Below are 24,247 nucleotides of genomic sequence, written 5' to 3'. Positions count from 1 at the left end.
TCCTTTTGAAATGAATTGCCCCAGCCGCCTCCGTGTCCTATTGTTCACCGTAGATTTGTGGTGTTAGACGATTGAAGGAATTTTGATCGTTGATCTAAAGCTGAAATAAAACTGAAATAAGTTATCGTGTAAGGTTGTCTGCCGTCCATTCTCTATGTTACACGATAGAAATATATTCTACCGTCGGATTGACATCTGGCTATATTATTTATGTTACCGATTCATTATCCTTCGCTGCGCATCGCATCTGGCAAGAAGGAGTATCTCGGCAGGTTTCTTGTTGTGGCGACGGGCGAAAACAGTGAAAAATGCGTGCCAGACGTTTCGGGGCTGGAAGGCTTTGCAGGAACTGTTATCCATTCAATTGATTACAAAAGCGGAAAAGAATTCGAAGGCAAGAAAGTTCTCGTCGTCGGATGCGGTAACTCTGCCATGGAAATAGCGCTGGATCTTGTGAATAACAACGCAAGGCCCTCTGTTGTAGTTCGTAGTCCGGTAACCCTTAAATCTTTAAATCTTTACAGCTATTTCAATTTTTGCGCTAGCTATTTCAAATCTTTTGCATTTTCTGCCAAACACTTAAAGCTAAATTGTAATATTTGAACCTTTTAATCATTCACAATTTCATGAATCTCGATGCTTTTAATCTTTCTCGTCCACACAATAATTTCGTCTGTGTCTTCTCTTTGCATTTTAAGTCGCATGTCCTGCTGCGAAAAGTTCTTGGAAGATCCACATTCTGTGTTGCGATGCTGCTGCTGAAGCTGCTGCCGCTGCGAATGGTGGACAATTTGTTCGTCATGTACAGTAATTTAACCCTAGGCAACACGAATTCTCTCGGAATACCCCGCCCCGTGCAAGGACCGTTCGATATGAAGTTCAAGACCGGGAAAACCCGGGTGCTGGACGAGGGCACGATGGCCAAAATACGGCAAGGAAAAATTAAGGTAAATTGACTCTGCCCCGTGCAAGGACTGTTCGATATGAAGTTCAAGACCGGGAAAACCCGGGTGCTGGACGAGGGCATGATGGCCAAAATACGGCAAGGCAAAATTAAGGTAAATTGACTCCATTTTTCCCGCAGAATTTCGAAGCGAGTCCAAGTTCTCCATTAACAGCTTTAACAGCAGGTTGTCCCAAATTTCCGCCTCGCAACAGCCACTGGTGTCGAGTTTGAAGACAATCGAGAAGAGTATTTCGACGCTATAATCTTTGCGACTGGTTACAGGAGTGCAGTACTCCGCTGGCTCAAGGTATGCCTAATCAGTGATTTTCTGCTTTCGTACGGTTTTTTCTTTGGAAGATCTCTAATTTTGAAATTCGCCACTTAATTCCTAGAATAGCAGAGAGCTTTTCTCAGACGACAGATTTCCAAGAAAGCCGTCTCCAGACAACTGGAAGGGAAGGGAGGGTCTGTATGCCGCCGGCTTGGGAAGAGCAGGTCTGCTCGGATCTTCGATGGACGCTCGGCTGATCGCCCAAGATATATTTGAGGCCGTCAACACTTGAATTTCCCATCGAGCGGGCAGATTGGGGATAGTGTATATATTCACTTGAATTTGCCACCGGGCGGGCAGATCGGGAATAGTGTATCCATTCGTCGCTGGAGTGATAGAATTCAAATAACATAACGTACGAGATGGAACAGCTAACGCTAAAGTGATTCACGTTTGAAATTTTATTTTATTTTGGGTTTGAAAATGCTGGAAAAGATAAATTGAAATTTTATTTTATTTTGGGTTTGAATATGCTGGAAAAGATAAATCATGTATGATAGGTGAGAATTGTTGGAATATTTCATGAATGTATTTTTTAAATTTTTTAATGTAATTAATTTTACATAGTTTTGAATAGTATTAAATTTATTTTTTAACAATTTTAAATAATGTTATTCATGGGCTTGCAGCTAGATAGTATAAGAGATTCATAAAAGGATTTTCTAAGATTGCTTTTTTATTATATTTTTATAAAATAAGGGAATTAAATTGAATGGATATTAAAGTTTGCAACTATTAATGAATTGAATACTAGTGCACTCATTTTGAAGATTACTAATTCAAATGAAAATTATGTGGTGTTTGCACATGTATTTAAAGAGAGATTTTGTGGATTCTTTATTTAGAATAGATATGTGATTTGTTATGAATTTATGAATTTATATTTAAGTAGTTATATGTAATGATTTGGAGCTTGTTGCCATAGTGTATGTGTTGAATATAGGAAAAATGTAACATAAATATAGATAGTATAAGATAGAGGAAGATGAAATGCTTATGTATAGAATAAAGTGTATGTTTCTAATTTTAATTAATTAAGGAAGTTAGTATTAAAAAAATTTGTAATGTTTCATGCGTGGACATACTAGTTACTAGAAGACTATTGCAGTGTTGATTTGGAGATTGTTACCACAATGTGTGTTGAAAATATGGAAAATCTGACATAAATATAGATAGTACAAGATAAAGTAGATGGAATGCTTATGTATACCAAAAAAGTGTATGTTCCTAATTTTTATTAATTAAGGAAGCTAGCATTAAAAAAATGTGTAATGTTCCATATGTTCGACATAGTAGTTACTAGAAGACTATTGCAATCATAAGAAATCAATATTGTTGGTCAGGAATGAAAAATAATGTCATTAGTTACATAGCTATGTCTATGAAATGTCAAAGAGAAAAGGAGCATAAACACCAAAAAACTTTTCTAAATGGGAAGTGTTGAAACCATTGATTTTAGTGACAATGTTAGCGGCTCCTTTCTCCTCCAATTGAGGTGTTATATTTGTTAAAAGATGTTTAGATTTTCTCATTTTATCATGAGATGAATCAGTTGGGATAATGAAATGAATGAGTTGGGATATCGGTTTTATGTTGTCCTTCATGAAACGTTGTTCAAGTTGGCATCTTTGAGACTTTCCAATATATCACTACTTCACTTCATTAGCGGATCTGAATAGTGTCTGGTGTGTTGTTCCTCCTTTCAAGTGTGCGTGTTCATGTTTAGATGGTCATCTTTAGGCATGGTTATTTTCAGGCGAGCGTGTGTGTTCATGTTTAGATGGTCGTCTTCAGGCATGGTCGTCTTCAGGGTAGCATCAGATCATGTTCCTAGTATAGTAGAGAGATTTTCTCAGACGACGGATTTCCAAGAAAGCCGTCTCCAGACAACTGGAAGGGAAAGGAGGGTCTGTATGCTGCTGGCTTGGGAAGAGTAGGTCTGCTCGGATCTTCGATGGATGCTCGGCTGATCGCCCAAGATATATTTGAGGCCGTCAACACTTGAATTTCCCATCGAGCAGGTAGATTGGGGATAGTGTATATATTCACTTGAATTTGCCACCGGGCGGGCAGATCGGGAATAGTGTATCCGTTCGTCGCTGGAGTGATAGAATTCAAATAACATAACGTACGAGATGGAACAGCTAACGCTAAAGTGATTCACGTTTGAAATTTTATTTTATTTTGGGTTTGAAAATGCTGGAAAAGATAAATTGAAATTTTATTTTATTTTGGGTTTGAATATGCTGGAAAAGATAAATCATGTATGATAGGTGAGAATTGTTGGAATATTTCATGAATGTATTTTTTAAATTTTTTAATGTAATTAATTTTACATAGTTTTGAATAGTATTAAATTTATTTTTTAACAATTTTAAATAATGTTATTCATGGGCTTGCAGCTAGATAGTATAAGAGATTCATAAAAGGATTTTCTAAGATTGCTTTTTTATTATATTTTTATAAAATAAGGGAATTAAATTGAATGGATATTAAAGTTTGCAACTATTAATGAATTGAATACTAGTGCACTCATTTTGAAGATTACTAATTCAAATGGAAATTATGTGGTGTTTGCACATGTATTTAAAGAGAGATTTTGTGGATTCCTTATTTAGAATAGATATGTGATTTGTTATGAATTTATGAATTTATATTTAAGTAGTTACATGTAATGATTTGGAGCTTGTTGCCATAGTGTATGTGTTGAATATAGGAAAAATGTGACATAAATATAGATAGTATAAGATAGAGGAAGATGAAATGCTTATGTATAGAATAAAGTGTATGTTTCTAATTTTAATTAATTAAGGAAGTTAGTATTAAAAAAATTTGTAATGTTTCATGCGTGGACATACTAGTTACTAGAAGACTATTGCAGTGTTGATTTGGAGATTGTTACCACAATGTGTGTTGAAAATATGGAAAATCTGACATAAATATAGATAGTACAAGATAAAGTAGATGGAATGCTTATGTATACCAAAAAAGTGTATGTTCCTAATTTTTATTAATTAAGGAAGCTAGCATTAAAAAAATGTGTAATGTTCCATATGTTCGACATAGTAGTTACTAGAAGACTATTGCAATCATAAGAAATCAATATTGTTGGTCAGGAATGAAAAATAATGTCATTAGTTACATAGCTATGTCTATGAAATGTCAAAGAGAAAAGGAGCATAAACACCAAAAAACTTTGCTAAATGGGAAGTGTTGAAACCATTGATTTTAGTGACAATGTTAGCGGCTCCTTTCTCCTCCAATTGAGGTGTTATATTTGTTAAAAGATGTTTAGATTTTCTCATTTTATCATGAGATGAATTAGTTGGGATAATGAAATGAATGAGTTGGGATATCTGTTTTATGTTGTCCTTCATGAAACGTTGTTCAAGTCGGCATCTTTGAGACTTTCCAATATATCACTACTTCACTTCATTAGCTGATCTAAATAGTGTCTGGTGTGTTGTTCCTCCTTTCAAGTGTGCGTGTTCATGTTTAGATGGTCATCTTTAGGCATGGTTATTTTCAGGCGAGCGTGTGTGTTCATGTTTAGATGGTCGTCTTCAGGCATGGTCGTCTTCAGGGTAGCATGAGATCATGTTCCTAGAATAGCAGAGAGCTTTTCTCAGACGACGGATTTCCAAGAAAGCCGTCTCCAGACAACTGGAAGGGAAGGGAGGGTCTGTATGCCGCCGGCTTGGGAAGAGCAGGTCTGCTCGGATCTTCGATGGACGCTCGGCTGATCGCCCAAGATATATTTGAGGCCGTCAACACTTGAATTTCCCATCGAGCGGGCAGATTGGGGATAGTGTATATATTCACTTGAATTTGCCACCAGGCGGGCAGATCGGGACTAGTGTATCCATTCGTCATTGGAGTGATAGAATTCAAATAACATAACGTACGAGATGGAACAGCTAACGCTAAAGTGATTCACGTTTGAAATTTTATTTTATTTTGGGTTTGAAAATGCTGGAAAAGATAAATTGAAATTTTATTTTATTTTGGGTTTGAATATGCTGGAAAAGATAAATCATGTATGATAGGTGAGAATTGTTGGAATATTTCATGAATGTATTTTTTAAATTTTTTAATGTAATTAATTTTACATAGTTTTGAATAGTATTAAATTTATTTTTTAACAATTTTAAATAATGTTATTCATGGGCTTGCAGCTAGATAGTATAAGAGATTCATAAAAGGATTTTCTAAGATTGCTTTTTTATTATATTTTTATAAAATAAGGGAATTAAATTGAATGGATATTAAAGTTTGCAACTATTAATGAAATGAATACTAGTGCACTCATTTTGAAGATTACTAATTCAAATGAAAATTATGTGGTGTTTGCACATGTATTTAAAAATTATGTGGTGTTTGCACATGTATTTAAAGAGAGATTTTGTGGATTCTTTATTTAGAATAGATATGTGATTTGTTATGAATTTATGAATTTATATTTAAGTAGTTACATGTAATGATTTGGAGCTTGTTGCCATAGTGTATGTGTTGAATATAGGAAAAATGTGACATAAATATAGATAGTATAAGATAGAGGAAATCTCAAGGTACTTGATGGCTTCTGAGATGGAGTACGGACGATCTAGGGTTTGCAAGGGCTATGGTTAGGTCTTCCTGGACCCTGCAGACCGTGCATGAACCACCTTCCCGTCTCCGTTCCGCTCTCCGCTGTGACGGTTTACCCTAACCGCTTCGCCGTTTCACCTGCTGGTAACTTCATGGTGGTCTGAGCCCGCATCACGACTAACGGCGTAACTGCGACGGAACATCCTCTACTGCTCGGGACGGCCTCTTCTCAACTGTCGTTTTCCCCCGGCTACTTTCCGTTTCGAGGTGTCTGCAGATCCTAGGGCAGCTGGCAATGGAAGACATTGAAGCCGTCGATTACTCCGCGGACCCATTGGAAGGGGTCTCCATTTGGCGCACCCCCCTTGAGGCATCTGGAGGTATGTACAGCTCGGATTATTCTGCTCCATTTCCGCCGTTTCCGTTCTCTGAACCGCATTCAATTCCTCCTGTTATTCTCCCGGACGACCCGCCTTCCTGGCCCGCTCTTACCACTCCCCCGCACTCTCCGGCTAACCTAGGGTTTGTTTCGAGCGGTATAAACCCTAACCCTGGTTCATTTCCCCTGGTTTCGAACTCTATCCCCCTTCATTACCACAACCCTTCCCTCCCGGGACCTTCCATTGGCATCCCTGTCTCTTTCGAGATCTCGTCTGGCAGTTTTACCGTAGTTCCTCCTCTCACTGGAGCACCATCATCTTCTGACCCACTTGGTCACCCCCATCCGACTCGGCACCCGGATTTACAGTCGGAGAACCCGCCTCTGCCTACCCATCCCCTTCGTCATCCCCCCCTCAGGGGCCCTAAGCGGAAATATAAGTGTTTTAAATCCAGGGAGGAGGACGTTTTTCTCCGGTTAGAAGAAGACATTCGTTGGGGTGAGACCATGGATTTTGCGGACCGTGTCTTGGTCGGTCACATCCGTGGCCGTAGTTACTTGGCTGCACGATTGAAGCAGTGGGCAGCGGATGTTTGGGGTCACCATCTGGTTGATATCCCATTTGTGCAGACCTTCGTGCGGGGATGGTTCGCACTCCGTTTCGCGCGTGCAGACCATACTAACTGGGTACTCTCATCATTCTGGCATTTTGACCATGCACCGGTGCTTCTGAAAAGATGGACTCCTCTCTTCGACCCTGAGACGGAGCAAATTGGCATTGGACCAGTATGGATTAGGCTACCTGGTCTACCACTCCAGTACTGGTCAGAGGACATCTTTAAGAGGATTGGGAATGCTATCGGTGTTTATATGGGATATGATAAATCCTATCTGCAGACTGGAATGATGGCATACGCCAGGATTCTCATTAATCTGGACACGAGAGGGGGCCTGCTGGAATACATTACGATCCAATGGAGGGATACTGAACGCAGGCAGATCATCGATTATGAAGGAGTTCCATATAGATGTCGCCGTTGCCACAAGGTGGGCCACCTATTCAGAGACTGCCCACTCCTCAAGAAATCTGGTACATTCGGCTCTGAAGATGCAGCTCCTCAGCCGCGGGACACCCAACCTGAGAACCAGCCTGATCAGAACACTGAGGCACCGGTACCCCCTCCGATCGAGGAAGAACCTGAGAAAGCTGGAACTGATGGAGATGCAGGGGTACCCTCTGAATCGCAGCCGGTCTCGTCTAATCTGCAGACGACCATTGGACAAGAGGATATGACGCTTTCGGGTAAGTCACCATACTTTTCTCTGTCCAATCCTACTTCATGTATGACTTTGGGCATATCTTCTCATTTATCTGCACCTGCACCCGACATTTCAATATATCCTTCTTCTCCACATGCGCCCCATCCCATGCATAATCACTCGCATTCCTCTCTCTCATGCACCATTCCACAGCCCTCACCGGTGGCTCCTCCCTCCAGAATCTCTTCGTCGCTGGCCTCCCCCTCTCGAATCACTTCTCCATCTCCGCCCCGCTACTCCCTCCGACCCCGCTCTAAAGACCGAGGACCTGATGCTGTTGGATTTGATCTCAGTCAAACTCCATTACACAAGGCCTCCAGGGGCAGACCCTCCCGTATATCCAAGGCTAGACACACTGCTGACTCTGAGGTCGCCCTGGGGTGACAGCAAACCATCATTCGGGCCCTTAGAGCGAGGAATGGCCCTGCACCCATTCCCTAATGAAATTTTTGTCTTTCAACTGCCGGGGGTTTGCTAGTTCAGCCAAAAAACTAGCCCTCAGGAGACTTCTCCTTACATCACAGATGGACTTCGTTTTCCTTCAAGAGACTCTCTGTCTTGCTGACCCCCTCATTCGAACTCTCTCTGGCTGGCTTCCTTCCTGGACCTTCCATGCTTTGGATGCGTCTGGAAGATCAGGGGGTTTGGCAATTGGGGTCAATAATAAAGTTGTGGAGATCAAGAACACTTTTGGAGGAAGAGGGTTTATTGGAATGGACATCTGCACTCATACAGCTGTTAATGACATCAGGATAATCAATGTATATGGTCCCTGTTCTGACCGAGCTAATTATTGGAGTAACCTTCTTACTTCGGAGCTGTTTCAGGCAGACAATATTATACTTGGAGGGGACCTTAACTTCTCTATTGGTTATAGTGAATCATGGGGACACTCTGCTCAGATCGACTCTCTTTCTGATACTATTTCCAGCTTACTGGAGGACCATCACTGGGTCGACATACCGTCTGCCAAGCTCCAATACACATGGACCAATAACAGGAGTGGTGATCAGAGCCTTGCTAGGCGGTTAGATAGATTCCTCATTAAGGAAGCCCTAGTCAATGTACTTCCCAGAGTCCGGCAATGGGTTGGCACAGGGGGCATATCTGATCACCGTCCTATCTTCTTAGAAGCTGAAGATATTGCCCACAAGATTAAGAGCCCCTATAAGTTCAATGCAGCTTGGCTACAAGATCCCTCATTTATACATCTGGTGCATAACTTTTGGCGAACCAACGCTATCAGAGATGATGAGGATATCTCAGAGGGTTTCGTGAGGAAACTCAAGGAACTTAAGCAACTCACCAAGAATTGGGCTCACCACAAGCGAATTCAGGATAATTTAATTCTCAAGGAAGCTGAAAAGGTCATTGCTGAATTTGAGGAATCCTCTGATGGGACTTTCCCCTCAGCGGCTTGTAAGGAGAATTACACTGCCCTGATTGCTAAGCGCACTCAAATTCTGAAAGAAAGAGAAGAAGGATGGAGACTCAGAAGCAGAGCTATATGGCTCACTGAAGGAGATGCAAACACTAAATTTTATCATAAGTTTGCAAATGGGCGCAAAGTAATCAATACTATCTGGGAACTAAGGAATGCACAAGGGGACTCTGTCACTTCACAACGGAACCTGACCAGATTAGCCACCGAACATTTCAGAGGCATCTATAGAGCACCTGCACAGGCAAATATCATGGAAATTATGAGAGTGGCCGAACTTTTTCCCAGATACATTGAGCAGGAAGATGCAGATGAACTGCAGAAGGAAGTGACGATGGCAGAATTAGAAGCTACATTGAAATGGTTCAAGAAAGACAAGAGTCCTGGACCTGACGGATGGACTATAGAATTCTATCTTGCTTTCTTTGATCTCATAGGACAAGACCTCCTGAATGTAGTTGAAGATAGCAGAAAAAGAGGCCGCATTTCCTCTGCCATTAAATCTACCTTCATAGCTCTTATTCCCAAGTCAAGCGCCCCTTGCACTTTTGATGACTTCCGGCCTATATCACTCTGCAATTGCCTTTACAAGATCATTGCTAAAACCATTGCCAACCGACTCAAGCCTATACTTTCTCAGCACATCTCTGCAGAACAGTTTGCATTCCTTCACCATCGCCAGATCCATGAGGCCATCGCTTCCGCTCAAGAACTGCTGCATACCATGCATATCAAAAAACAGAAAGGTATGATCCTAAAGGTCGATCTTTCCAAAGCATTTGATCGTACCAATTGGCTTTACCTGAGACTGCTGCTTACTCATCTGGGCTTCCCCTATGAGTTCATCAAATGGACCATGAGCTGTATCACTGATGTCTCTTACAGTGTACTTCTAAATGGGGAAGCCTCCTCCTTCTTTACTTCTGAGAGAGGACTTAGACAGGGTTGCCCTCTCTCCCCCCTGTTGTTTTTACTCATCATGGAAGGGCTGAGTAGAATACTTTCTTCTGCTCGTGATAGACAACTACTTACTGGTATCAAGATTACTGATCATCTCATCCTCACACACCTTCTTTTTGTTGACGATATCCTTATCTTTCTCAATGGCGGCATTGGAGACTCTACCACCCTCCATAACTCATTTCATCTTTTTCAACATGCTACTGGAATGATGATCAATGTACAGAAATCCTCCATCACCTCATATGGATGCTCTGTCAATGAAGTTGCATTTGCAAATCAGCGATTTCCTTATAATAACCTGACCCTGGCAGATGGTATTAAATATCTTGGCTTCCGATTGAAGCCTAATGGTTACAGGATCGCTGACTGGTTGTGGCTGATTGCCAAAGTGGAAAAGAGATTACAAGTTTGGTATCACCGTTATCTTTCCCGTGCAGGCAGGCTCATTCTTATCAAGGCAGTGATTGAGGCCACTCCAGTTTACTGGATGGCCCTGACTTGGATACCGAAGGGTATTCTCAACAGATTACAGAATATTTGTAGCAGGTTTCTTTGGAAGGGTCACCAGCCGGGTAGGATATTTGCATGGGTGAAATGGGACACTATTGCAAGACCTAAGCGCTGGGGGGGATGGGGCATCAAGCGACTTGACCTCTTCTCTAGAGCTCTGGCTGCCAAACTTGGTTGGCAGCTACTCACCTCAGAAAGTCTCTGGACCAAAGTTGCAAGCGCAAAATACATATGGCCTATGAATGTGATGGACTGGATATGTAGTGAACGAAGAGTGCATCATAACATATCCTCCATCTGGAAAGCTGTCATTGGTACCCTTCCTTTACTCCGAGAAAGTTTAACTTGGCGCATCAAGGCTGGAAATGCTGTACGTATTGGCCTGGATCCCTGGGTTGGATGTGGAAATACTCACAGACTCTCTGCAGGCATCATCCAACACCTTAATGACAGGGGCATTACTCACATCATGCACATTGGGGATCAGGCCAACTCATCATTTCTTCATCAAGCTTGGACCAGTGCTCAAGCACTTGACATTCCGGCGCCATGGCATGATGAATGGACTGTATTTACGGATGCACTTTCTCAAGCCCACATTAGACTTACAGATGGCCCCGACGAAATCATTTGGGCTTTTTCTAAACATGGATATTATACCCCGAAACTCGGCTATTTAAAGCTCATGGAGACTCACATACCTCCCGTCATTCAGCCAACTTGGAGGTCATTATGGAAACTCAAGTCTGCCCCGCGTACTAGACTGCTCTTGTGGAATATCATTTTCGACAAAGTACCCACAGGCACTAATTTGATGAAGCGCTCCTACCACGGACCATTCCGGTGCCACCTCTGCCACCAGGACGAAGAAAGCACATTACATCTATTTCTGACCTGCAGGATCACTGTTCGCTTCTGGAATGACCTCACCTCTCATTTCTCGCATCTGAAACATTGGCATGGAAGCAGTATTATGGAAGCATGGGAAAACTGGAATTCAGAACATTCGGGGAAAGCTATTAATTTACCGCCTCTTGCTTGCTGGGCTATCTGGATTGCCCGGAACCAGGCCATATTCAACCTGAAGGTCCCTCACTGGCAATCTATCCTTCTTCATACCATTGCAGAGTATAACTTAATCCCGGACGAAGAACATACTGGTCCTATCCGCATATTGAGACAACTGGAAATTGACAAATCAAAACCTTGGGGATTTTTTGATGGTTCAGCCCAGGAGGTGGGGTGTGGGGGTGGAGCCATACTTCACCTTAATGAATCACACAGCTATAAGATACAAATCAATCTTGGTAGAGGAACCAATAACTTCTCTGAACTATGCACTGCAAAACACCTCATTCATTTTGCCATTCTTAAAAACTGTAGACATCTCCAGTTATTTGGTGATTCCAAAATTGTATGCAATTGGCTGTCTGGTGCATCACATTGTCATGCATTTACATTAAGGCACATTCTTGATGAGGCAAAGAGGCTGATAACTTCTTTTGACTCATTTACTTGTCTTCATATCTACAGGGAACAAAACACTGAAGCTGACCATCTCTCCAAAGAGGCAGCGCACAGGCAAGGAGACAATTGGCTGATTCAGGAGGTGAGAGAAGGGTCATTCTACCAGTATTACCATAGGCCTTTCGATGACTAGATGGAAATCGGGCGCTAAGGCCCATTTACAGTTTCATAATTTTGTAATTTTGCTGTAAATATTTATAGATCTATATGGCTCTCTGCGAAGAGCATCAGACACAAATTTTGTTATACTTTACAGTATCTATTTTGGACAGCTCCCTGCGTGGAGAATGATGTTTATTTTTGATTAAACAGTTTACAGACAGAACTCGATAGGCACTGCTGCCTCTTCTTGAATGCTTCGGCATGTGCAAAATGTAATTTCTCAACTTAATAGAAATTACGACTTTTTCCCAGGGGAAAAAAAAAGTATAAGATAGAGGAAGATGAAATGCTTATGTATAGAATAAAGTGTATGTTTCTAATTTTAATTAATTAAGGAAGTTAGTATTAAAAAAATTTGTAATGTTTCATGCTTGGAGATACTAGTTACTAGAAGACTATTGCAGTGTTGATTTGGAGATTGTTACCACAATGTGTGTTGAAAATATGGAAAATCTGACATAAATATAGATAGTACAAGATAAAGTAGATGGAATGCTTATGTATACCAAAAACGTGTATGTTCCTAATTTTATTAATTAAGGAAGCTAGCATTAAAAAAATGTGTAATGTTCCATATGTTTGACATAGTAGTTACTAGAAGACTATTGCAATCATAAGAAATCAATATTGTTGGTCAGGAATGAAAAATAATGTCATTAGTTACATAGCTATATCTATGAAATGTCAAAGAGAAAAGGAGCATAAACACCAAAAAACTTTGCTAAATGGGAAGTGTTGAAACCATTGATTTTAGTGACAATGTTAGCAGCTCCTTTCTCCTCCAATTGAGGTGTTATATTTGTTAAAAGATGTTTAGATTTTCTCATTTTATCATGAGATGAATCAGTTGGGATAATGAAATGAATGAGTTGGGATATCGGTTTTATGTTGTCCTTCATGAAACGTTGTTCAAGTCGGCATCTTTGAGACTTTCCAATATATCACTAATTCACTTCATTAGCTGATCTGAATAGTGTCTGGTGTGTTTTTCCTCGTTTCAAGCGTGCATGTTCATGTTTAGATGGTCGTCTTTAGGCATGGTTATTTTCAGGCGAGCGTGTGTGTTCATGTTTAGATGGTCATCTTCAGGCATGGTCGTCTTCAGGGCAGCGTGAGATCATGTTTAGATGGTCGTCTTCAGGCCAGCGTGAGATCACAATCAGGAAGGCATCCATGGGGAAGAAGTGCTTCTATTATTCTTGCTACATGTAATGTTAGCAACGATTTGGTATTTTCTTATTTTTGTTTTTGCCTTCCGGCCTCCTAATTTGGCATTGACCATGGTTTTTTAACGTCTCTATAGACATGGTGTTCAGAATGGCTGTGGTCATTTAATTTCCAACTTCTAAGTTCTCCCTTTGACATTCAAGGTTTGTAATGTCATATTTAGCATGGTTTCGAATATTATATTTTGACTTTCTAATCGCAATATACAATTATGGTTTTCAATGTAGTATCATTCTATATATGTATATTATTCTTTATAAAATATAATAATAATATCATGGTTTCTAATGGAATTAACTTTTTAATAGCAATATATCAACATGTTTTCTAATATTATGTTTTGACTTTCTAAATGAAATATACAATTATGGTTTTCAATGAAATATATTGGTAGGGAATAGTCATGGTGGTTATTTCCTTGGTCATTAGCAAGCTTCGTATATTCTTGTATATGCTTGGCCATCTATAGAGGTTTCTTGATTTTGGGTAATTAACTTACTCTAAAATGAAATAAGAAATTCAATGTGTTCCTTGTAATATAGATATAAACAAAACATCTAAAGAAAAGTAATTGCACAATGATCCAGTCCAAGAAAACAAGGTTTTCTACAAACCAATTAAACCTTTCAGCCTTTTTGGCTTATTTTCTTATATCAAACATTTGTGCAGGGTTTCAACGAATTAACATTTCATTGAGTATGTATTTACAAATTAATGATTTTGGGATCAAATCCCACAAATCAATTCTATACCTGCTCTTCAAATTCCTTCAAGCTTTTGAAAGTAAAACCAATGACTTATCAATATAATTTTACCATAATAAAAAACAATTAGAAAGTCTTCAGCCAGCTCAAATTGCTCATCCGTTAGGCTTGAACCAACATCTCTTCTAGAAAAATTCAACAATTCCAATTTAATAATCCTATCGGCCTCTCTTTGTACCTTTTGGGACAATTTCTAGTATTATCCTTTTTCTGCATTTTCGATTGTCGTGAACGAGATTTCTGTTAAATCCTTGAACCACTTACTGTCCATATAAAACTTCTAAAATAGCAGAACACTAACAAGAACTTGAACAATACAAAGACTACTAGTCTTAAGAAAAAGGGAAAGGATTATCGATTAATACTCCGTCATTGACTTCAGAGATCTCGATCATACCAACCTTCAGGTGCACTCCACCTTTGGATAAGGAATCTGCCTGGGAGTTGGGCTCATGGAAAATATGAGTAAAGGAGATGGAATGTAATCTGGTCTTCATTTCTAGAATGTGATCCATAACAGACTGAATTCTTCGCAAATCAGATTTTCCATTAAATATATCTATTACTAAGGAACCATCATTAAAACACAAATTAGAATGACATCATCTTCAACAAAAACTACCATTAAACTTTTACATATATCTATTACTAAAAAACCATCATTAAAACACAAATTAGAATGACATCTAAATAAAGCCATAATTTTCTTACAAATAGTTATAAGAAAAGTCATCAAGATGTTTATGTATCTACATCAAATCAGGAATTACAAAATAGCAAGATATACCATATAGGAAACCCTGGAGTGTGATCAGACTCAGACTAATATTCAAAAGCAATTGCAAATGTTCCTCTAGCAAGCAATAGTCAATGGAATCAGTCATTATCTCTACAAGGAATAAATTTGCAATGATGTGAGATAATGCTTTCTTCTAGCAAGCAATAGTCAATGGAATCAATCGTTGTCTCTACAAGGAATAAATTTGCAATGATGTGAGAAAGTGCTTCTATGAGAGGTGTGTCTGGAGTAAATTGAGGAGATCAAATTTGGAATGACTCAACTTAGCTAAATTGCATTGAAGGTTGCATGGGATTAATCTACAAAACCACAATTGCATGGACATAAATGGCATGAAAAAATGGGATAGACTACGATGTTAAAAATTTGGAAGTGAGTGGTGTTGACCTCCCAAGCTAAGGTGGGAATGAGATACAATTGGACCTCGAAGCTTTGCCAACACAAAATAAAAATCATAATAGGATCTACAAACGAACATTCTCATTCATGAAAAATGAATAGAACCACCCAACTGTAATAAGGTTAAGCAAGATCTTCAGAATCAACCCCACATGATGAGCACTAATCTGGTGATTGGATTTCTACACAGTCCTTATTAGCCTACAAGGATATCTACTACAAAAAAAAAAAAAATTTGGCTTCTAATCATGTGAATAATCCCACTCCCTATGACCTACCATGACCTACCATGGTAGAAATGTTTCATTTGGCTATTAGAAATATCATGAAATGGGTTGAAGTTCCACATGCTCCTTTCTACCTAGAATTTCTTTCAGGCATGGTTTTGGTTGATGTTATAGCTGGTATGATATTGTACTGACATAATAGTAATGCGTTGTAAGAATCTCTTTTCCAAGAAAGAATAAGACATGTTACTTTTTTATACATATTAACTCACTCTAGAAGGAGATCTTATTAGAAAAGTAATATGAATACTAAGTTCAAAATATTTAAGTGAAGCTTCCTTTTGTGACAAAAGGAACCAATATAATAAGGAAAAATGTGACGAGATCCAATTATGCATTTGCAACATTTCTCAATTCATATGTAAAAGGTATCCTCCTTATACATAGGGTTTTAGGTCCACTCCACCTTTGGATAAGGAATCTGCCTGGGAGTTGGGCTCATGGAAAATATGAGTAAAGGAGATGGAATGTAATCTGGTCTTCATTTCTAGAATGTGATCCATAACAGATTGAATTCTTCGCAAAGCAGATTTTCCATTAAGCATGTTCACAGTAATATTTGAGTTTTCATAAACGTGGAGTCTTCCAACTTCGTTTTCAATTGCTATGCGAAGGAGGTTGATAGTTCTTCCTAAACAGTCAGGACCTGACAAGAGTAATAGAATGCAATGATTTTAAGAAGATGCATTCCCCTATTCCGCATCTTCCAAAGTTACCTTCAAAGGCACCCATACCTCTTTTGTGTACACATGTTCTTGACACAATTGCTTTGTTCTAAGTCTTTTGGGCAGTCATGAACGAACTTACTAGATGAGCTCAATCGTATATTATATGGAACCAAAATGTTTCTAGCCGTAGCATACATGGAAATACATTTCACCAAACAGAAATGCATTTTATCCTGTGTGAGTGCCTTCTAATATTGCATTGGTTGATTGTATCTGATTATTTTCTCCATCTTTTCCCAACCACATACAAGTCAAGACAATCTTCAAGGTAATTAGCCATGCGAAAAGACTACAAAATCCTCACTTTCATTAACATGGACCATTCAATGGAGTGACTTTATGATCGTGACCTTCTCATTTTCTTTAAACTAAGTAGCATGGTGGGTGAGTACACTTTACTTTTGACCTTGTTTGGAAAAATCATGTCACGGCTTAAAGTTAACATTTATCGAGGAATATCTGTGCAATTAGGAGAGAGATCTAGATAATTGTGTTCAATAGTCTCCAAACCAAACTTTAGATAATTGTGTTCAATAGTCTCCAAACCAAACTTTTAGAAAATTTAATCCTTATGTGATATCATATGAATATTTGAGTATAAAGATTTATTTCAAGTCGAAAAGATTAAATTTTACATTAATTTTATAAGAAATAAAACTTGTGTACTACTCAAATTTGCAAATTTAACAAATCTAGGGAACACGATACCCAATAGTTGCAATAAATGAGTCCCAAGAAATGTAGAGTAGTCATCATTGTGAGCATTGAGTTTCATCCCCCAACAAAAGTGTACACTAGTAGTAACCAGTACAAGCAATCAATCACAAAAAAATAGGAAATGTAACATGGATCACACATTTCAGTTAGTGCAAACAAAGGTGGGAAAATATCAATATCAGTACTTTTGCAAAAGCTTGGTGTTCCTTGATATTTGTGGCTATTTCTCAATGATTCCTTGCTTTATAACATAAATATCAACAAGAATAAATGTAAACATTGGCTTCTTCTAGCTTCATTCACTTAGGTGAAAAGGAAACTACCATGATGTTGTCACCTATTGACCCTACCTTATTTTTATTTCTAGAATCCAATTGTAGACTTAATTGGCACATTTTCCACTCTTGAATAGAGAAAAACTTGCAAATTTTGCCTAAAGGATCCTTCTATTAGTATAGTTTTGTGCAAGCTAAAGTATACATCGGTAATCTTTATTGTATTTTCAGTAATGTTGGTTTGTGGGCTTCCTACTGAAATGATATTATGCAATCATAAAATGAGTAAATTTGTTGATGATTGATGTAGAAAAATTGTTGGTTATGCGTTTATTTTCATGGATACTTTAAATTAATATGGTATCTTTTGATGAAATGAAACCAAATACTGTGACAATTGTTCTTGAAAGCAGAGGTAGCATTGGGTTTGTTCAAGTCAACGGAAATAATTTTAGAGTTTTAGTTACCACAAAGGGAGGTTATCTAATTGATTGAAATGGCTTGGCATGTTCCCACTTTCATATCCTCGATTGAAGTCAAGTACCTACATATTTTTAAGAGGCACTCGAAGAGTAACCATGATGGAATCAACCCCACATGATGAGCATTAATTTGGTGATTGGATTTCTACACAGTCCTTATTAGCCTACAAGGATATCTACTACAAATAAAAATAAATTGGATTCTAATCATGTGAATAATCCCACTCCCTATGACCTACCATGACCTACCATGGTAGAAATGTTTCATTTGGCTATTAGAAATATCATGAAATGGGTTGAAGTTCCACATCCTCCTTTCTACCCAGAAATGCTTTCAGGCATGGTTTTGGTTGATGTTATAGCTGGTATGATATTGTACTGACATAATAGTAATGCGTTGTAAGAATCTCTTTTCGAAGAAAGGATAAGACATGTTACTTTTTTATACATATTAACTCACTCTAGAAGGAGATCTTATTAGAAAAGTGATATGGATACTAAGTTCAAAATATTTCAGTGAAGCTTCCTTTTGTAACAAAAGGAACCAATGTAATAGGGAAAAATGTGACAAGATCCAACTATGCATCTGCACCATTTCTCAATTCATATGTAAAAGGTATCCTCCTTATACATAGGGTTTTAAACCATAACTTTAGGCCATGATGTATATCAAAATTTGGTTCATTTTAAGCAAGATTGAATGTGAAGATCATTGGCCCTAAGCATACGACAAGTTAATAAAATTTTCCCCAGAGGCAATTTTAATTGTTGTTATCTTTTGAAGTGTGGGCAATGCCCTCGATATTTTCGAATTCTCGTTTATCCTTTCAAATATGCAGCTACAAAGATGTAAGATATTTATTTTATCATTTTAAATATGCAACTACAAAGATGTAACATATTTATTTATTTAGCAGGTTTCGAGTTCTTTTCCGTGTTTATTTCAAAATGATTTAATGTATCTAACATCATCTACAATATAATCTGAAAGATAACCCATCGATCATAACAAACCATAGCAGCTAGATTCTTTTAATGTCTTAAAAAAACCAATGGATGCAACTTTGCGAGAGAAAAATGGCATTGCCACATTAATATAAATCATAGCAGAGATCTTCATTCATATATATATATATATATATATATATATATATATATATATATATATATATATAGATATATATATATATATATAGATATATATATAACGAGTATGTACTATGGAGATTTATTTATCTCAATGATAACTTGAGATTCTTCCAATTATGACAAAAGAGTAAAATATTTAAAATAGAGCATGGACTATAGAAATTTATCTGAATGATAACTTGAGATTCTTGAGATTCTTATCCCATGCTGCATACGATTTCAGTGTATGTAAATGAAAAATTAATAGATCAATTTAATCTTAATTTTGATGGATTTGATTACCTATTCTTCCCCACTCTATGCTATTCTTCCCCATTCTATGCCTTACGGCATTTCCTTTGCAACATAAGGTGCAAATGCTAGTTTAATTTTTTTGTAAGAAGACTTAAAAGTAGAATTATACTAAAGCATTTATCTTATTTTTTATTTTTTTTAAATTAAAGTTTTTGACATTATTACAAGTTGGTTTATAGATATATATAAAATTAATTTCTTAATAGGTTTAATCGATGGATGGAGTTTTAAAGTGGTTTTTTAAGTGAAAGGAAAGTTATTAGGTAGAAGGTTGGTAGGTTATCATTAAAAATGGTTAATCCAGCTACATCAATTGTTTAATTAATTTTTTATATTAATATAAATATAAATATATTAATATTTTTAATTATAATGATAAATATAATTTATTATTTTTAATAAAATTAAATAAATATAAATATATTTAAATTCAAATAATTTAAAAGAAAATTTAATAATTATTGAAAAAACCATAAAATCATCGTGTGAAGAACAATTTACTCCGTTACATCTATATATATATAAACTAGAAATTAATAATAGAAACATATATATATATATATATATATTTATTAGAAATTAATAAAAGAAACATAGTAAATTGTTATATATATGATTTAGAATAATTTAAATTGATAAAACAATATTTAACATAAACAATATTAGTGAATTTTTAATGATATTATTGAATTATAGATTTATTTAATTTAAAATTAGGAATATTATTAATAGTTTAATTTATTTAAAATTTATTAATTATAAAAATAATATTTTAAATTTTATAGTGAAACAATAAAATATAAATTATTAATACTTAAAATTATATTGTTTTATAAAACATATTATATCTTCATTGATAACTAAAATGGACTAGTCTTACTCCACCATAAAGGACACTAGAGTTATTTTTCTTTTTCTTTTGTAAGTAGGAATTTTATATTATAAAAAATGTAAATAGGCTACAATCATGTAAGTCTGGAGATTTTTGAGAGTAACTCCAAAATGTGAGCAAATGACTGAAGTGGAGGTTGTCTACCCATGAGACGGAAACCAAATGGTCTCCCACAGAACTTAGAGTTTGGTTGACAACATAAAAACAAAAAAACTTGGGAATCCTGAAGCTAGAGCCATCTGCCCAAAGCTGAGAAACTAGATGACTTCCCAAAGAGTTCAAATATATTGCGTATCCCCCAGAATGACAAAACTCAAAATGAACATTGTCGGAATTGGATAGACAAGAGAAACTAAACAATAAGAAAGTAATAATCTTTGATAGAGCTAAATATTGGAGAGAAGTTGTGCTACAACTCAGACCACATGCTTGCCCTTGGAGTTGGATGGAGATGGGTGCCCTTTGGTGCTGCCTTCCTCACCTACCTTGCTTGGATAAAATTCACCTGTCTTTTCCTTAACAATTAGGAAACCATAGGAGGTTGAATCCTACTAAGAGGGCGCTCCTGTGGCACTTTAGGCAGCATTAGTGGGAAGCTTCTTCTAATTTCCCATTGTTGCTTCGAGCTTCTGGGATGGGGAGCCTTGAATTACTGAAATTTTTCTAGTCATTTCTCCAGTTGGGGGATCAATGCAAGGAGGGGAGCTTGACTAATGGGAAGGGTATTTGTTCTTAGATCTATGTAAGGAACTGGAGGACGAGGAGGAAATAGGAGCAGGCAGAATGTTGATGCCAATGGACTTTAATAAGTAACAAACCTATATACATATTTGGTTGAGTTGAACACTTGTCTCATCCATCCTTTGTTTAACATTTTTTCTAGCTAGCTCCATGGTCCAAAGGTGGCATGTGAGAATTTGTGGACTGCCCAACGGTCATCACCTAAGCATCTTCTATCTTCGACCTCCATTGAGGAACCTTGTAGCGAATGTGGTTAGGGATATCACAGTCAAATAGTTCCACATGTTTTTCATTCTAGGGATTACAGGGAGGACTCCCGTGGTCTTTGCCTCCACTTCTCGCTCTACCTCTTTCCCAGACCATGGAAGTTGATTGGGAAAGAATGAACCTAGAGTTAGGACCTTTGCAAACAATGATAAGAAGATCACTGCAATGTCTGTGTCTATTAGCCTCTATTCTCTGCATGAAGGGATGAAGGGGGGAACCACGAGATTGAGGAGTGTGCATTAACTAGCATAGTAGGATGACTGTAAGGATGATCTCTGAGTAAATGTAAGAGGAATGATCCTGACAAGTAGACTTAACTCGAGCATCCATCACTTGAAGAGAAACGACATTGCATGACTGCCATTTTTGGCCTTTAATCATGGAGGGAGTGATTATCCTTCCTAATCTAATAGGGATTAATGTACAAGGAGATATGTGGATTTGAGGTAGGAAACCAAAGTTATTAGCAGGCCAGGGAAAACTTTATTTACATTAATTTAAATAGATAAATTGTATCATTTACATTTAACTATATAAAATGTTGATGTTGAGGGTTTCTTCTCGAATATTGTGTAGTATCATTGAAGATTCTGACATTTCGAGTGAACACTTCACCCATATTTAGAAACATAAATCTACATAACTAATAAGAAGGGTGTTAGACCAAAAATAAATAGATAGAGGATCTGACCATTAGAGCATATAAGGGATTTTTGTGAATGTTATTGAAAATTAAAAGTATATAATTTATTAACAATCAAATAAGAATAAAAGAATAAAAAGACCAGTTATAAGAATATAAATAAATAAATTATCGGATTTGGATTAAATTAGAATAAAATATACCTTATCAGGGTGCGAGCGAGTTGCATTAGGATTGTGGTTATGATTAATGTGATGAAGGGAAACGCTATAGGGTGGCTTCACTCCAACCCTCACACACTTGAGCCTTATGGAGAGGTTGCAAGATCGCTTTTAAGCTAAGGTTTTATGATGGCAATATTTTAACTTCACACCACAATTTTCATGCTCTGAGAGAGGATAAGGCTATAGGTCTATTGGTAGCTTGACGTTTTAATGTGAAGGAGCTCCATGCGGTCCACCTCCCGAGTGTAGTCGACCACTTTCCCTCAATGGTCTATCTCAATGTGTATTTTTCTTTTCTAGGCTTCTCTTGTTCCATCTCTCCTGCTCACTTAGTTTCTATGTATTATCACTGGAGTAGTGGTTATATTTTGATGCCTGTAGTTAGATGGAATCTTACCAAGGATTATTGGAAGGAAAAATTGGGATTTTATGATGGATTATCTGAATACTGCACTATTGTTTCTGTTTATTATGGAATCTTGCTATCTCACATGGGGATGTATTGGGGTTTTTCAGTATGACATTTTACTTATATCTCATGCATGGAGGCCTATGTTTACTACCTTGATTGTTCACTAGTTTTTCTCCTCAATAAGTATTAGGATCTCCCGGATATGGTTTTTCTTAATCTGTCTCTTTATACTATCCTAAGACAACTTGGGGAGCCTTGGGTGGTTGTCCCTGGACTCCTGGGACAGATCCAAATAATTTTTGAAGACAATTATTGGGTAGACAACCCATGTTCTCATTGTTATATGCATGTATGCCATGTTAACCTTACAAGTTTATTTGCACCGAGAGGGTTTTGGGACTTTAAGTTGGTCAACTGTGTGAGCCTGAGGTTATAACACCTAGTTCCACAACATGTCATCCTAGTGACCCTAATTTAAATTGTCACATGGCTCGCTCCACCTCTTTCAAAGGCTCTCTAGAAGATGGAGGCCATGGATGTGGTAGGAAGCCAGGGACAAGTCATGAAGGTAGTCAACCCCAACCTTTCCCAGCGAGGAATAAAGGATGCAAAACCACCTCATGACTCATCCGGGATTCAACTCAAGCATTTAAAATTGGTACTTCATCTCAGGTTCTCTAGTTAATTTTGGGTTGGGAAGTTGAGTTGAACCAAAAGGCAACAAACGTATATATTTATTTGGGTGATTGACAGGATTTGGTGCCCGACCCAGGTCATTCTAGAGGCAAGTATTCACAGCATAAATAGACAATCTATTTTTATTGGTTAATGAATAATATAGTAGCCAAAGCCTTGGCTAACCCTCCTATAGATTCTTCAAAGTCTAGTCATGGAATTTTAGAAATTCATAAGGAATTTCAATTGATTCAATTCCAGCTCCAACAACATAATGACTGTCTCAGTCACATTGAGAGACATATTATGTGGCTCCCTCAGATAGAACTACCTGTTTTGAGTGTGAAGGATCCAACTCCAATGGATTCTTCTAATGATTAGTAGCATGTTTGGATTAGTTTTGGTTTTTAATTTTGTCATATGAAGTATTTGCAAACTATGCTTTCTAGTTTTAGTTATTTAGAATGTAGAAGATTTAAAGATACTGAGACATATATAGATTTTCTAGAAAATATTAAACTTTTCTATTTTTGGATGGCCTATAATGCAGTTAGGTGGCCAAGAAATATGGTTTCCCTTTGCGCAGGTTGAGGCCACCTAACCACTTGAATTTTGGTTGTAGCCTATCTTTTTTGAAGAAAATGAATGAAGAAGTCCTGCCAAGCTTACAAAAAATAAATAAATTAGAATTAAAATCATTGGTTCAATATTAAAATAATTAATAATACTTTTTTTTTGTCAGCCAATAATATTCTATTATATTATTAGGAAAATGAAAAATACATGATGTTTGTCAATGACTCTCCTTGATTCACTTTGACTGGATTTGTTAGCTATGAGAGCCAAAATATAGTGCATAAGATTTTCCATTTAGACTTTATTGCCAGAGGGCTAGACAACCATACATACCAAAAAGGAACAAAATTAGTAAACATCCAATAGACTGCATATCAAGGTGGCAGTTGGAGAGAGCGCATGAGTGGAGCTACCATTGGGCCAATGATTTCATGAATATGGAAGTCAATGTGCTCCATTCTTTCCTCGAGCTCATTCAGGAAATCATTTGTTTGTCGTTAGATTCTATGCATGTTGGCCAATCGCTCAAA

General features: G+C 37.3%; 1 protein-coding gene across 1 annotated transcript; it reads left to right on the top strand.

Annotated features, from left to right (window-relative positions):
* Positions 1 to 210: 210 nt before the first annotated feature.
* LOC149266952 (indole-3-pyruvate monooxygenase YUCCA2-like) lies at positions 211 to 5,055 on the top strand. Its single transcript, XM_089409738.1, has 5 exons — positions 211 to 495; positions 699 to 947; positions 1,131 to 1,253; positions 3,112 to 3,270; positions 4,885 to 5,055. The coding sequence occupies exons 1-5, from the start codon at positions 211 to 213 to the stop codon at positions 5,053 to 5,055; spliced, it is 987 nt and encodes a 328-aa protein (XP_089265864.1).
* Positions 5,056 to 24,247: the final 19,192 nt, after the last annotated feature.

Source organism: Pinus tabuliformis, chromosome 6, assembly GCF_031772625.1.
Source record: "Pinus tabuliformis cultivar Carrire ecotype Pingquan chromosome 6, CPIR1, whole genome shotgun sequence".
NCBI lineage: Eukaryota > Viridiplantae > Streptophyta > Pinopsida > Pinales > Pinaceae > Pinus > Pinus tabuliformis.
Note: the sequence above shows the minus strand (reverse complement) of the source record. Positions and strands in the feature narration are given on the sequence as shown.